Raw genomic sequence first — 14,684 nt, 5'->3', positions numbered from 1 at the left:
ACCTCTGGGTGTGTCTGAGAGTGTTTCCAGAAGGGAAGCCCATCTTGAAAGTGGGCAGCAGCAGCATTGTGCATCCATTCATCACGGGCAGAGTCTTCTGAAGCCATGGGAGTGAGGTTCTTCCTTTTAAAGCATTTCACTTGGGCAGTTGTCATTACAGAGTGGAGTCCTCCTGATGGAGACAGGAGCAGGCATTTGGCCTGAGACTTGTGTGAACCATTCTCTCCCTTGTCTCACATGTCCTGCCAGTACCACCCTTCGACTCACCCTCTCACCCTGGCCAGGAAATACATCACTTTATTCTCCACTCCAGATTCAACCTCCAGCAGGAATCAGGAGTCTGACCTGTGCTTTGCTGCCCCTGAACTTGGACCCCAGCTCCAGTGTGTGCTTCCTGGCAGCCAACTCTGTGTAGTGCCTAGCCTAGCTGTGTGTGCGGTGGCAGAGCCCCACTCCAACCTACAACCTGAACAGCACTGTCTGTCATCACTGTAATATGGTGGGTTTCCCAAGGTGGGCTCTCAGGCCAACCATGACTGATGCCACATGGAAATCACTAAGGTATTTATGAGGACCTCTGATCCATCCACACTGGAAAACACACAGCAACTCTTCCATGGAAAATGTCCCCTGTAGAGCTTCCTCTTCTTGATGTCTTCTGGTCAAAGGCCCGACTCTGGCCTTGGGTACATGCTGTGACCATAGGTGGCTGCTTGGAAAGAATGCTGGGAAACATCACAAGCCAGACACTGATGCTGGGAAATGCCGACACTCACTCTACTCTTCACTCTTGCCTGTGTTTGCTGGCCAGAGGCCCCAGTGAGGCTGCCACTCGTCAGAAGGCACAGGTCACCACAAACCTTGCCAGGGTGGCATCCAGACTCTTCACAGGGAGCTCATTTGCTCTATGCTAGGCACCAGGGACCAGAAGCAGGCCTCCCAGTTCCAATTCTCTCCTAGCCACCTCTATGAGATCATACCACAGTGTTGGGTAGGACACAGCCAAGGGCCGAGATGGGTCAGGTTGCAGAGGGACAGGACAAAGGGGGAGAGGGAGGGTGGAACCTACTGAGTGGGAGGGAAGGAGAAGAGAGAGGGAAGACGTAGGGAGACCCAGTGAGTGCCACACATGGCCTGCCCTTCCCCTTCTGTAGGAATCTAAGAAGCTGAGATAACAGGTGCAGAGCCAATGCTGGTGGAGCCCTGTGCCAGCACCCATGAATTGAATGAAGGAAGGGAAGAAGGAATGCATGGATATAAGAGGCTGAGTCACCTCTAGAAAGGATTGGGAGCTTGGGAAAGGCTCCAGAGGTGCTGGAGACAGACTGAGGTGGATGAGGATGAGGCAGGGGGCAGTGTCACATGTGGAGTCCTGAGCCAAGTCAGTGGCTAGGTAGATTTGAGGACAGTAACACACAAGGCATCTTTAGTTAGGGGCATGGCATCTGTAGGTTGGGACACCAAGCACAGAGCCTGGGCCTGTGGGAGTGGGAGGGCAGGGCCAGACTAACACCTGGGCAGGCATGGCAGGAAGCAATGAGCTGAGAACAAAGACAAGGACAGGATAGGGATGGCCGCCTTGGAGATCAGAGGTAGCCAGGGTGTGTTTCAGGTTTGGGCAGGGGCAGCTGGGGCCTGCTAGGAGCCAAAGATGGTCAAGGGTAGGAGAGCAGGGACCAGGCAAGGGGTTAGGGGGGATGGTGGGGCTGAGATAGGCAAGCTAGAAGGCTTGGAGGAGGATGCATGAAGATGGAGCTAGGGGCAGATGTGCGGCGAGGAGAAGGGGTAGAGGCTGGCAGAGCAGAAGCTGGACCACTTACCTGCAGACGGCACATACGAAGCAGTCAGGGTGGTAGGTCTTCCCAAGCGCAGACACCACTTCCCCTTCAATGAAGCGGTCACAGCTGAAGCAGCGAGTGCCATAGAGCCGCTGGTAGTCACGTGTGCAAATGTGCTCACCCTGCCTCACAAAGAAGCCACCCTCGGCCAGGTCACAGCCACACGCTATGGAGAAGATCAAAGGCTGGGTCAGTGGAGGGACCAACTCATGCCTCGGAACCAGGTCAGCGGAGGGACCAACTCATGCCTCAGATCTGACCCCAGCCCACTCGAGGCAAGCATCTACAAATCCAAATGGCTAACGATACCTGAGATGGGGTTCCAGGGACAGACACAAGCTCCCCTGCTAACAGAGTCAAGTGTATTTTCTGTATAGAAGCTTCCAGAAAGAAACACTGAGAAACTGAGGACAGGACCAGCTTCCACCCTTGCTAGGACATGAGGATGCTCTTTGGCCTCTGAGATCCTGTAAGCCCCTCTAAGGTGTTCCAAGGGTGGAAGAAGAGGTGAGCAGGGTACGTATGTACATGAAAGAAAAAGATACAGACACAGAGACACAGAGAAACAGAGACAAAGACACACAGAGACAGACAGACAGACAGACACTATAGGTAGCTTTCCACTCTATGCTCTGCTCTGGGATGAAGGTCCTAGTAGAGGATAAGTGAGCCATTCCATGGTCCCCAAGTCCACAGGGAAACGTCCCACTGCCTCGCCCTTTCATCTGGGTCCCCACCGTCCTCAACCCCTGACTCCTGTAGTATGGCAAGGCCAGATCCAAAACAGGAGGAAAACCTACAGGCTCACTGTGAGTCACTAGTCCCTTCTGATTGCCAAGCCTAGTGGAGGAGCAGAAAGGACTTGCAGGCTGTGGATTGAAGCATCTACCTTGAAGACTACTGCTCACCAACAGCTGGTGGGCCCCAATCAACTTCTGAGGAAACAGTATGTTCCTTCCTCATACCCTCAAGCCCCAGAAGCACATGTGAGCGAGCCATTCAGTGTCTCAGATGGAACAGCCTAGAAGTTTTCATGACAATGCCATTTTCAGAGCTGTGGCTGCTGGTATAAGAGCCCACCCCCCATGTCATGTGCATGCACAGAGAGGAATGGCAATGTGAAACCTAGACTATTACATCCTAATAGCCCACTATCCCAGCCTGTGGCTGCCACTGCCATCACTTCTTCCAAAGGCTAGATGCCAGCCTGGAGCCATGCTGGATTCCTTCTCCACACCCAGTCTGGGAATGAAACCCAAGGTCTAATCTTGTCCCACCATAGATCAAACAAATATCCCTGCTGCAAGAACAGGCCATGGGGCTGACGGAGCTGCACAGGATTGGACCGCAGTGCCTTGGAGACAAGACAGTGTCACAAATATTCAAGGCGCTGACTCTGGGCTGTGTCTGCCTGCCGCAGCTGTGACAACACTGGTCAGGCCTTAGAGGAGAAATGTGTGTAGGGGTAGAGACATAGACTGGAGTGAGCCATACTGCATAACAGGGAGAGGGACGCAGACAGCAGAGAGGCTCCACCGACTCCTGGCCCTGCTGCCTCAGCTGCCTGCCAGTCAGTTCCTGGCTGCCTTGAGAATTCCAAGGTCACCCTAAGATGGTGACACCTCAGACCTCTGCTCCTAAAAATAAAATGTCCAAGTTCACCAGTAACTCAAGTCCTTCATGGAGACAATGCGCCTCTATCATGTTACACTTTGAAAAGGATCAAGTTCAGAGGCCTGGAGAGTTTGGGGAACACAGGGGCTGGCAGCAGTAGGTAAGGAGATAGGGTTGGGGTCACTTCCTGGATTTCTCCCTCCCTCCCTCCCTCCCTCCCTTCCTCCTTCCCTCCCTCCCTCCCTCCCTTCCTTCCTTCCTTCTTTCCTCTCTTTTAGGTGTTCATGTGTGTGTGGCCGCCAGAGGTCAGCACCATTTGTCCTCCTCAAGTTGTCCTCCATTTTTGTTTTTGAGACAGTGTCTCTCAGATTTAGCTGTGATGGCTTCCCAGTGAGCTCCAGGCATCCCCCTGTCTCTGCCTGCCCACCAGCGCTGGGTTAAGCAGATGCATACCCACATCTAGATTTTCCGGTAGGTGTGGGGGTTCTGCGGTCAGGCTGCAGAGAGTGGCTGCCGTTGCCTGGAGAAAGGCTTCCCCAGAGCCAGTGTGTCCTCCTTTCCTCCGCAGAGGGATGGTTCGGAGCTGTGTGAAACGGCAGGCTCTTTGTGTGATGGGTCTCTAACCTCCAACTCATGCCCACTCTACAGAGCCTGAGGCATGGGTTCTCCTAGCTATGTTGGGAATAAAGTGCCGTGTCATCATTTCTTTTTCCAAGCAGCTTTAGTCATCCATGTGGGGTCACTACCAGAAAGGATTCTGACTACTTTTGTCATGTGCGTTCGTGGGGGAAGGACTAGAAAGATGGGGCGTCACTGTAAGAATGCATCAGGGCCAAGATATCTGGGATGCCTAGAACCCCCACAATCCTGGTGGCTCTGGACCATCCCGTGAGCCTCCATGTCCCAAAGGTTTGGCTCCTATTCTTTCTATCCAAACAGTAAAGTTAACATTCCCTCTCTTCACTGAGGGTCCCTGTGGTGAAGGCTGTACCAGTCCCCATTCAGCTCAGGTGATTACACTGTCAAGCCCAGGGCCATGTGCATAGGGCTGCAAACCAGCATTTCCTTAACACTGCCAGCACTGTGAGTTGGGATGACATGTCCAGTAGATGGGTCCTACCACTGTACCCTGTAGGTGTTTTTTCTCACATTTCCAGGGTGTTGGGTGGAGATGGGATTGGTCCCCAGCATGCACACGAAATGCAGGGCAGAGGAGAAGGCTCCAAAGCTGGCCACATCCACTGGAGTGGCTTGGCTCACAGTTTTAGCCCCTCTTGTCCTCACCTTCTTGATTTAAAACCATTATATTTTTAGGCTACTTTTTATAAGGAGAGAAATACCAATGGCTTTCATTTAGAACTTTTATAGTGCTACTACACAAGAGATGCAGCAGTATCTGGTGTAGTGAGCTCCCCTAAACCCCAACTACTGATTTTGCACAGCCAGCAAAGGTCACTGATACTCTGGGTAGTGCCCCAGTGACTCCAGGATTGGAGTCTCTGATTCTGGGCCAGCCTCATGCATCTGCAGACCCAGAGTCTCCCTACCCCCAACCCCTGAGGATTCCTTTGCCACACCAGATGGCTCAAAACTCTATAGAAGCTCAGTGTGTCCAGGGAGCTTTCTGAATGGAGAAAGAGTGAGAAGGGTGTCTGGGAAGCCTGGCTTGGGGCACTCTGGCTGGGAAGCCTGGTTTGAGGCACTCTGGCTGAGACGCCTGGCTCAGGGCATTTCATGGCCGAGCACAGGGCCAGATACACACTCACCTTTGCACACAAAGCACCTGATGTGGAAGTACTTGTTCTGCACACGCAGCACCTCTCCCTTGCACACATTCCCACAGGTATTACATAGGATCGCAGTGCTGGCTGGCTTCTCCAGTGGGGCATGAGCAGCCTGGGACTGCGACACTGTCGGGAGAAAGGAGCCAGGTTAAAGTGAGAGGCACTCAGCCCAGGAAGAGCAAGCAGAAGGCATTCCAGCATGCAGCATCCACAGGGCTGTTCCCATACAGCATAAGGTAGTAGTCCATCTCCTTCCATCTGGGATCAAGTGACACTCAGGTTGTATGACAGGTGACAGTTCTAAGAACCCAAAACCATCTGGTAAACCCATTGTGGGCTCTGTTTGGGATTACTCTGCCCAGTGAGCTGTCTTATCCCTATCTCTGCATGCCCCAACACTTATCTATGATGCCCCAACACATCCCTGTGTACCTCTAGAGTGGCAAGGCCACCCCTATCCCCTCCTGAGGAATGGTGAACCCTTGTTGCATCCACCTGGTACAACTTTGACACCCTGAGTCACGTCACTTCCAGAGAACCTAGCAGCCTTTCAGCCTTGGGACCGACCCTTAGCCTCTTCTTCAAAAACAGCTGCAACATTCTGAGAACTGGTTTCACATTTCCTCTGGGTTCCAAAACATGGGAGTAAACATTGTTAGTGTCCCCTGAGAGTAGGCCACAACCAGGTAGGCTGTTGAAGGAAGGCATTAAAAACCACAAGTTCAAGAAGAAGCCAGGGTTAGGTTATGGTCCCAGGACCAGGCATGACCATCCACCCCTCCTCACTGCTTGCTAAAGCATCTGCAGATGTCAGCTCACAGGATGCTGGGTCATGATATGGAAGCCTTGGGTCTACCCCTCAATTGTCCTGTAACTGGGAAGTGCCCAGAGACTCTCAAGTTTTAGCCTGAAGGAAAAATGAGTTGACTGGAGGAACTAAAGAGCCACAAACCCCAAGTTACTATACAGGGATCATGTGGGGCTTTGGACAGAGGGGAGGGATTGCTAGGGCTTGGCCTAGATAGGCCACACAATTGGCAATGCACAGACCTTGCTATCTCAGTAATGTACCTAGATGTATGTTGAGACCTTATGACTATGTATGGGACTTGAGAGTAGGCATGGGTTGAGGAGGCAAAGGAAGGACCCTTGGCTGTTCAGCATGACTCAATGATCTCAAAGGACATTTCTTAGAGATATGATAAAGGAGCAGGTCAGAGAGGTACAGTATAGCTAGGCTTGACAAGGAAGGACCATAAGCCATGAGAACTGGCCATCCGCACACTGGCCATCTGCCCCTCTCTCTTGTAGTAGGCAGGACACACCACTAGCCACAGCAGCCTGCCAGGGTAAATCTTAGTCAACCACAGTCTGAAGCATCACACTGAGAACAAATGTGCAGCTGTGTCCAGGGACCATAGTCGCAGGGTGGGGACCCAAGGCCTATAGCCACATGCCAGGGAACCCAGTTTCATCCACCACGCAACCAGGGTCCACCATGTCATTGCCAGCCATGCATAAAGCAGTTGCTATCTCTAGTAATGGCCCAGGAGCTAAACCATTGCTCTGCAGCATGATCCAACAAGGCCAGAATGTGGCTGCTCACCTACAGCTGCTGCCTGACCTTTACCTCTGCCTCCTACCTAGGATCAACCACAGAAGCCAAACTACCCCTAACCTGTCCCTCAGACATCTGCCTTGAGTTGGTGTTTCAGCTTACCCAGGCTGCTGTCCGCCATGGACCTCACTTCATCCTCCCTCTTCCACAGGACTTTCCCCCACTCTGTGACCTATGTCACTCTGATGACCACAGTGACAGTGGTGTCCCCAGAGCAGCGACTTGATACAGCCCACATCCCTTGCTGTCATGTGTGCAGCCATTCCCCCTTCATCCCCACACCCTCTCAGCACCTCAGCCATGATGGGACCACACCAGCCTTGTCCCTTCCCTACTGAATTGGATCAGAAACACCAATTCATAGTATAGAAAGCTGGTGGGAGGCCAGAGAGCCAGGGCCTCTGGCTCAGCTGGCTTTAGAGAGGCTCAGTGTGGCCAGGCCTTTCAGCTATGTATAGGAAGCACAGCTGGAGTCACTCACAGCTGTGCATAGCTAGGTCACTGGGGGCTCTTGTGATGCAGGTTGGGGTGGCTCTCCAGAACTTTTATGTCCATCCAGTTTGGGACACAAAGGACAACGGGCAGCATCTTCATGATCAGACAAGACAGGGATTATATGATGGGAATCTGGCTCAAGGCAAAGAAGAGTAAGAAGTCATTTTTAGATTTGGGGGTCCCATGGGCTGTGGGGTTACGCTAGCCTGGGATGCAGTCTCAGCTCTGCCTCTTGTGGAGTTGTGACCTTGAGAGAGTTCCCGTCCACGCCACTCCACCATCCCACCACCCCGCCTTCTAGCTGCCTTCCCATCTGTCCTTGCGTATCCACCCACCCTCTGCCTTCGATCTGTCCTTCCATCTGCCCTTCCATCTGCCCTTTCCATCCACCCACCCTCTGCTCACATCCCCTGGTCCTGGGGAAAAGCTGGATCAAGGGCAAAGCGATTCACTTAGCAACCAGCCCAGCAAACACTGAAGTTTTCCACAACACTGATCAACTCTTTTTTTTTTTCTTTCTTTCAGGAATATGTGGGGGCTGGGTGTAGCTCAGTAGCAGGATGCTTGCCTAGCATGCAAAGGCCCTGGGTTTCATCCCTAGCACCAGTTCCCAAGTTACTGGATATGCATTTGGTTTGAGGGAAGAGCTATATTAAGAGTGTCGATTTGCTGGCCAGACCCCACCCTGCCCACTAGAACAGCCTAGAGCGGTGGGCCTGGTGGTTGTGCTGCCCTCTGGTGGTCAGAGGTAGATCTGCATCACGAATGGGCCTCCCAAGAAAGGAGTGGCAGAAAGCTCTACTAGATTGGACATGTGGGCCTTTTGCCCCTGGTGGGATTCATTTCTAGAACCTGAGGCAGTTGCTGAGTAGCAAGATCAAGTCTACCCATGGAGAGGCAGCAGCAAGCCTGCTCAGCCCGTGTCTTTCCTTCTTGCCCCATCTCCTGCCAGTGCTTAGAGGGGGCTGTGTTTCTCACAGCAGCAAGTAGAGTGCTGCCACCTCCGGCTACTCGTGGATGACTTGAGGCTCTGAAACAGGACAGTCAGACAGGCAGGAGGGCATCGGGAAAACAGTCCCTCAACTGTCCTATGCTGCATGAGGCATCTATGGGGGGACAGGGAAGACAAGGAGCTGAATACAGGCAGAGGGAGGAGGCCTCAGGATGCAGGGGTTTGGTGTGGCTCATGCAGTGACCCTGCCACTCTAAAACCACTTCAAATATAGAAGTGCCCAGGGCAAAGCTGAACAAGCTGTCCTTGAAGGTCAAAGACAGTCTGGCAGCCAGGGGCACACAACTGTTAAGAAAAAAAGTAATGTTTCCAACTAATAAAGTACTCAAAGAAAGCCAACAAAGACCCAGGCGCCTCTGAGGCAGGCGTCTCCTGTCCTCCTTGCTTGGCTTGGGCTGAGCTGGACACAGATCCCCCTCCCTGGCTCCAGCTCAGACTCTGTGAACTAAGTCACCAGGGAGCACAACAGTATAACCCACTGCCTTCTTTTTAACATTCTGCTATTTTTTTGGAGGGGTAACCAGGAGAGGAGATATTATTTGAAATGTAAATAAAGAAAATAACTAATAAAAACCAAACCAAAACAAAACAAAACATTCTGCTTAGCTGCAGACCCACTGCGTGCAAAGATGTCTGTTCAACCCTCCTGACGCTCCCGTGAAGCCAGCATGGTGCCTACCTCACAAGAGAGTAACCTGAGGCCAAGAACAGCTGAATGGGCCCAGGTCAGCCATGCCAAGGCTTGGAAGCACCATCAGGAGGGGATGCGGGGAGCCTGCATAGTGCAACCCTGAGGGCTATGCCAGGGCCTTTGATTCAAAGAACTCAGGATTATTTATTTGTTTTTGTAAATGTCTTTGGTGATTCGGAATCATTCCCATAGCTGCTTATTCCAGTGACTTTGGCTAGGTACATGTCAGGGGCCCAACTATGGCTGTCGCAACTCTCTAGGTTGCATTTGGGAAAAAAGGCGTCACATAAGACCTAGAAGCCTATATCCTGCTCCACTGGGATCTGATTTGGGAGGAAGGGGCTTCAAAGGGGCTGGAGGCTGCACCCGGGAGGCTGTTCTGGAGCCTGGGGTCAGCAGAGCCATGGAGTAAGACCCTTGGGCTGCTTGGTCCAAAGTGGAGCATCCACTGTGTCTTCCAGAAGGGCAGCTGACTAGGCATCAGCACTCCCAGAGTCATCAGGCGCCACTTCATTTCTGGGCATCTATGCTCACTTTTCAGTGCCTATCAATCTCCTGTGCCCCTGCCACCCCCAGCTCTGGTTCTCAGGGTCACAGCTATGGCTACTTCTGAGCTTTCTTGTCATTCCTGGACACAGGCTCCTTGGACCTGTGACCTCTCTGTCTCCTCCACCTCCACTTCCCTGTGCCTCTGCCTCTGGGGAATCCTCTGGGATTCCTCTGGTAATACCTCTAGGCTGGCAGGCTTCACACCTGGCTGCATGTGGGAGGCACCTGTGCATGAGGTCTACACGATGGAGAGTCACTGCTGTCTGTCAATTGTCCCAGACAGGGAAAGTCTTGGAAGGAATCAAGTGACATGCATCACAGCCTCTGAGACCCTGCCTCAAAGCCTGTCATGATGGACTTGAGAGATTGAGATGAGGCAGAAGAGGCCTCCAGCAGGGGCACGGAGAAGTTCCCAGGCATGGAAGTGACTTAGCATTAAGTAGAACTGGATGCCGATCCCTGAAGAGCTATAGAGGGACCATAAACACATGTCACCAAGGGAAAACAGCCAACATGAAAATGCAGCAGCCCATGCCTTCCATTATGGCTTTCTGGAAGAGGCAAACCCGGTGACAGTTGGTGAGTGGCTGCTGGGTGAGATGGAGCACACCTCCAGTGCGAGCATGTGAGGCCCAGGACAATCAGGTCTAGATAGTCAGTTTAGGGTTGGGAGAGAGGAATGAACTAGGAAAACCTTAACAGCATTCTGGTTGCACTGGAAGGGTGAAGGCATATCATTGTATCTGTCCAAACCCACAGAGCCCATGACACTAGTGCAGACCCCAATAGAGCCATGCTCATGGTGGAGTCTTGTTAATGACAGACATCAATGCTGTCTCGGCAGTCCTAGTGCACTTAGTACAGCATTACAGAATTTGACAAGAGGGGAAAGCCATGCTGTGAACTCTGCCCTTTCTGTCAATCAAAACGCACTGCTCCACCCAAGACCTAAACACAAGTGTGCAGGCTTGTTGCTCTATAATTTCTAGATGGGCTCTAATGGGTGGTTATCAACCTCTCACTGTGATAATAACAGAAAGCGCCAACTCAAGTGGTAGGGATCAGTCACACTGGGCTGTGACTACTTACACTTAAGCCCAGGGACAATAAAGCCCCAGCACCAGGGAGCCTTGGTAGAGTAAAGAAAACAGGTTGTGGGGCCCTTTAACTCCCTCTGTGGGGTGGGGACAACACCCACAGGAATCCACTGCAATCCACACCTCTTGTCCCTGGACTGACTGGACTCCTGCTGGGCACCAGAAAGATAATGGAGAAATGGCCAGGCTCTCAAAGCTTCTGTTTGTACACCTGCAAGTTGGGGCTAGTCTGGGGGTTCTGAAGGGCCCACTGAGGTAGAGAAGAGCCCAGTTCCATCTTTGTCTAAGCACCAGTGGTCCCTAGACTCCTGAAGCCCATGTTACATTCTCTATTTTCCAGAGTAGAAAAAAGAGGAGCGAGTAGGGGAGGTGGGGCTAGCCCAGGCTAGGGTGTTTACTCGCCATCACAGTCTAATGACCAAGGCAGCTTTGGAGAACTTCCCAGCTCGTATGTTGCATGAACAGCTGGTTTGGGATTCCTGAATCTTCTATGATCTAAAGATGTGACGTAAGTTTTTGTGAGCATCCTGTGGCTCTGGTTCGCTCACAGAGAGTACGGTGATGTCTAAGCTTGTCTTTCCCTTTCAGGTGGTCCTGCGACAGGAAGCTTGGGGAAGGCACTGGACTGAAGGCAGACACAGCAGCATGGTGAATCTGCAGCAGGCAGAAGGGCCACCAAAAGTGGCATGAGACGGAGGCTCTGAGGATTTGGGCAGTATCTCCTAGGACAGATGTGAGCACATTTTCCATGCTGGTCTGGTTTACCCTGTGGCCATGTGAATAGCTGTCCTCCACTGGTCTGTCTGTGTCTCATTTCTGCCACTCTACCCGTGCTCTTCCAGGAGCATATGATGTCAACCAGTGAGTGTCCCCAGGATCACAGCGACTCGGAAGGAGCCCTGAACACAGCCAAACCCATGACACCTGGCAGATGACAGCCGACTCGGTGCTGCAGGACTTGGACAGCAGGTCGCCATTGTGTGGATGCTCAGGGAAGGGGTCGGAAGAGTGCAGGGTCTCCAGTGAGGGAGCAGATCCTCTGGGGTGTGGGCAGTGGAAGAAGCCCTGATTGTGGGAAATCGTGAGTGAGTGAGTGTGTGTGTGTGTGTGTGTGTGTGTGTGTGTGTGTGTGTGTGTGTGCGCTGTTAACACAGGCACAGCCATGCCAGTGGACACCCCAGCTCCAGAGGAAAGCAGCAAAAGCCTTTCCGAAAACATTGATAGGACAGGCAGAAAATGTCTCTCCCTCAGATGCTTACAGCCTGAAGACTGCTGCCCTACAGGGACTGCTCCTACTGACATTTGCTAAACCCCATCTCCTTGATTCAGCTGTACACCACACACCCTGCCTCCTTGTTCATCTGTGTAATAACCCTGCCTCCTTATTTTTCTGTATATAACCCTGCCTCCCTGTTTATCTGTATATAATAATCCTGCCTCCTTGTTCATCTGTGTAATAACCCTGCCTCCCTATTTATCTCTATATAATAACTCTGCCTCCTTATTTATCCGTATGTAATAACCCTGCCTCTTTGCTCATAACCTTGCCATCTGTATGGGAAAACCCCACCTCTCTGTTCAACTCTAAATAATAAACAAGCAGAGCTCCCAGGATGCTGAGGGTTCTCTACGAGAAAGCCCAGCCCACCCAAGCCCAGCATTTCTGTCTTTGTGTTTGTCTTCTCTTCATTCCTTCATTGTACCCAGGCAAGTCAAGCCACTGGGAACTGTGCAAGGATTCTGCACCGGGAACATGTGTGGCTGAATGTGTCCCTAAGACATGGATGAGCACACACAAGATGTAGGTGCTGCTTCATTGCAAAGGGCTTTGCACTCCCCAAAAGGTTTGGGTTTCTTCAGTTCACACCCTGTGGCTTCCTTGCATCCAAAGAAACAATTCAGAGCAATCAGGAGAGTTCCAATAACTGTCTGCCAGCCAAGTACAAGCTGAGCTCCACGACAATGCCCAGAGCCCCACGTGGCATCTCTATAGTCCCCCATTCACGGCTGCATCATCCACTGTCCACAGCAGCCACACTCAGGCCAGTCCCTCACAGCAGATCCTCCCACAGAACCCTCGCATACTATGGAGTCACTCACAAATGACTCCAGCTACCTACTGACTCCACCCACTCAATCTCACCCAGCATTTCCCAGCAGCACTTCCCACCTGCCCACAAACAGATCATCTGTGTCCAAGCCATGGAGAAGGTCTATGGTGGCTTCTGCCCTGCCCACTGTGTGTCCCCATGTCACACCACCTTGTGCTTCAGCAGCAGCAGATGCCCACAGATGCTCCTCAAATCTAATAGGAAACAGGAAGTCTATCTGGGGCAATCAACTGTATCCTGACAGCCAGATCCAATACTGGCTCATTCCAACACAAACTAGCCCAGAGCTGTAGAGGGTACAGCCAGATATCTGATTAAACCAGTTCTCAGTTTTCCCAGATGGGCCTCTGTAGATGGGTGACTATGAGATAACACCCAGCCGGGTGGGAACACTAGACCAGATGTGAGCCTTCATGTAGTACAAATGACCCTGGAAGCCTCGGCTTTGAGGTCAACACAAAGCAATAGGGTCACGAGGGGTCCAATTCAGGATACACTCAAATCAGGAGCACTAGAATCATCAGCTCAGAGCCAGAAAGGAAACTCAGCTGGTTGAGTGCTTATCTAGTATGCATGAAGCCCTGGGTTCAACCCCCCCAGCACTGCATGAATTGAGAGTGGTAGCTTGCACCTGTAATCCTAGCACTCAGGGGGATCAGGAGCTCTAGGTCATTTTCTGATACCTGGCAAGTTCAAGGCCAACCTGGACTACATGAGAACTAATGCATAAACAAATAAATATACTGGATTGGAGCAAACAGCTCATCACCAATGCAGGCTGTTTCAGGTCATCAGATGACCCTAGAGTTCCAACTGCATCTACCGGGTGTGAGCACACAGTTGGTGCTCAGCGTGGCTTGCCACTAACTAGTGTTAAGCGGCATTGTTACCTGTCGGCCATCTAAGGGCTACAAGGCTCAGAAGGGCTCTGTAACATAGCAAGGATATACGGCATGAGATGGGCAGGGCAGGGGTCGGCCTTGGTGTACTCCTGAAGGAGCTGGTTCCATCCCTCAGCGTCTCTTCTCATGTCCTCCTCAGCGGGTCCAAGGAAGACTAGAGTTAGGAAGGCATTTCCTGATCAACTAATTAAAGCTGAGATCGGAACTGCTGGCTGGGAACCTGGAAAACTGAACCCTTCCCCGGGCTGAGGTTCTGACAGGTCATGCCCAAGAAGCAGGCTTCCGGGCAACTTGTTCGTGCCAGCAGGATCCAGTCACAGAGTCCAAGGATGATAAAGGTTGGACAGGATGCGCCAACACCCCATCATGGCCTGCCAGCCTGCTGTGACCAGTCCTGGCCAGGCCAGTTTCCAGAGATACAGCGATAAAAATACCTTATAATTACATGAGAAGCTCATTATTGTTAGAGGCCCGAAGAGCAGCAAGAACTGGGGGACATGACATCCCTAGTGCCTTATGCCATTGGTAGCTATTCTAGTTCTAGGTGGCATAGTGAGGTGGCATACATAGTATGTCCTTTCCCAGTGTAGAGGCCACACCTGCCCTGAGAAGCCCTGTCCTCACAGCCAATGTTCTGCGTGCCTGCAGATCTCTGAGAAAGGGTTTTATTCAGTTCTAACTGCTTTGGGACATGGTCTCTTCTCAACTGGGTCCTGAGCTCCGCTTTCACCTTCAACCCTGGGGACTCCCAACCCTTTATCTTCAACATCCTAATGGAGATGAGGTGCTACCTTATCTAAATTGGCTGTCCCTGGTTGGTGATGCTGAATGCATTTAGATGTCTTCCTTGGAGACTCCGTTTCCTCCGCCCGGCTGAGCTGGCTGTCGTTAGTGACTGTTTTGAGATCGGTGCCGCAAGCTTCACATCACACCCTTACTGGCAGGTCCCGACACATTCTGAACTGTACCTTCA

At 51.9% G+C, this 14,684-nt stretch overlaps 1 protein-coding gene across 15 annotated transcripts in view; it reads right to left on the bottom strand.

The window, feature by feature from the left end:
* Window positions 1-14,684, bottom strand: part of Ablim2 (actin binding LIM protein family member 2) — a 125,736-nt gene that overhangs the window by 81,792 nt on the left and 29,260 nt on the right. For all 15 annotated transcript variants that reach the window (XM_031341773.1, XM_031341779.1, XM_031341788.1 and 12 more), the window contains exons 2-3: window positions 5,219-5,362; window positions 1,821-2,004 (exon numbers count right to left, since the gene is read on the bottom strand). In XM_031341773.1, coding sequence (XP_031197633.1) covers window positions 1,821-2,004; window positions 5,219-5,362 — 328 coding nt within the window. The remainder of the gene's footprint in view (window positions 1-1,820; window positions 2,005-5,218; window positions 5,363-14,684) is intronic.

This window comes from Mastomys coucha, unplaced genomic scaffold, assembly GCF_008632895.1.
Source record: "Mastomys coucha isolate ucsf_1 unplaced genomic scaffold, UCSF_Mcou_1 pScaffold22, whole genome shotgun sequence".
Lineage (NCBI taxonomy): Eukaryota > Metazoa > Chordata > Mammalia > Rodentia > Muridae > Mastomys > Mastomys coucha.
Note: the sequence above shows the minus strand (reverse complement) of the source record. Positions and strands in the feature narration are given on the sequence as shown.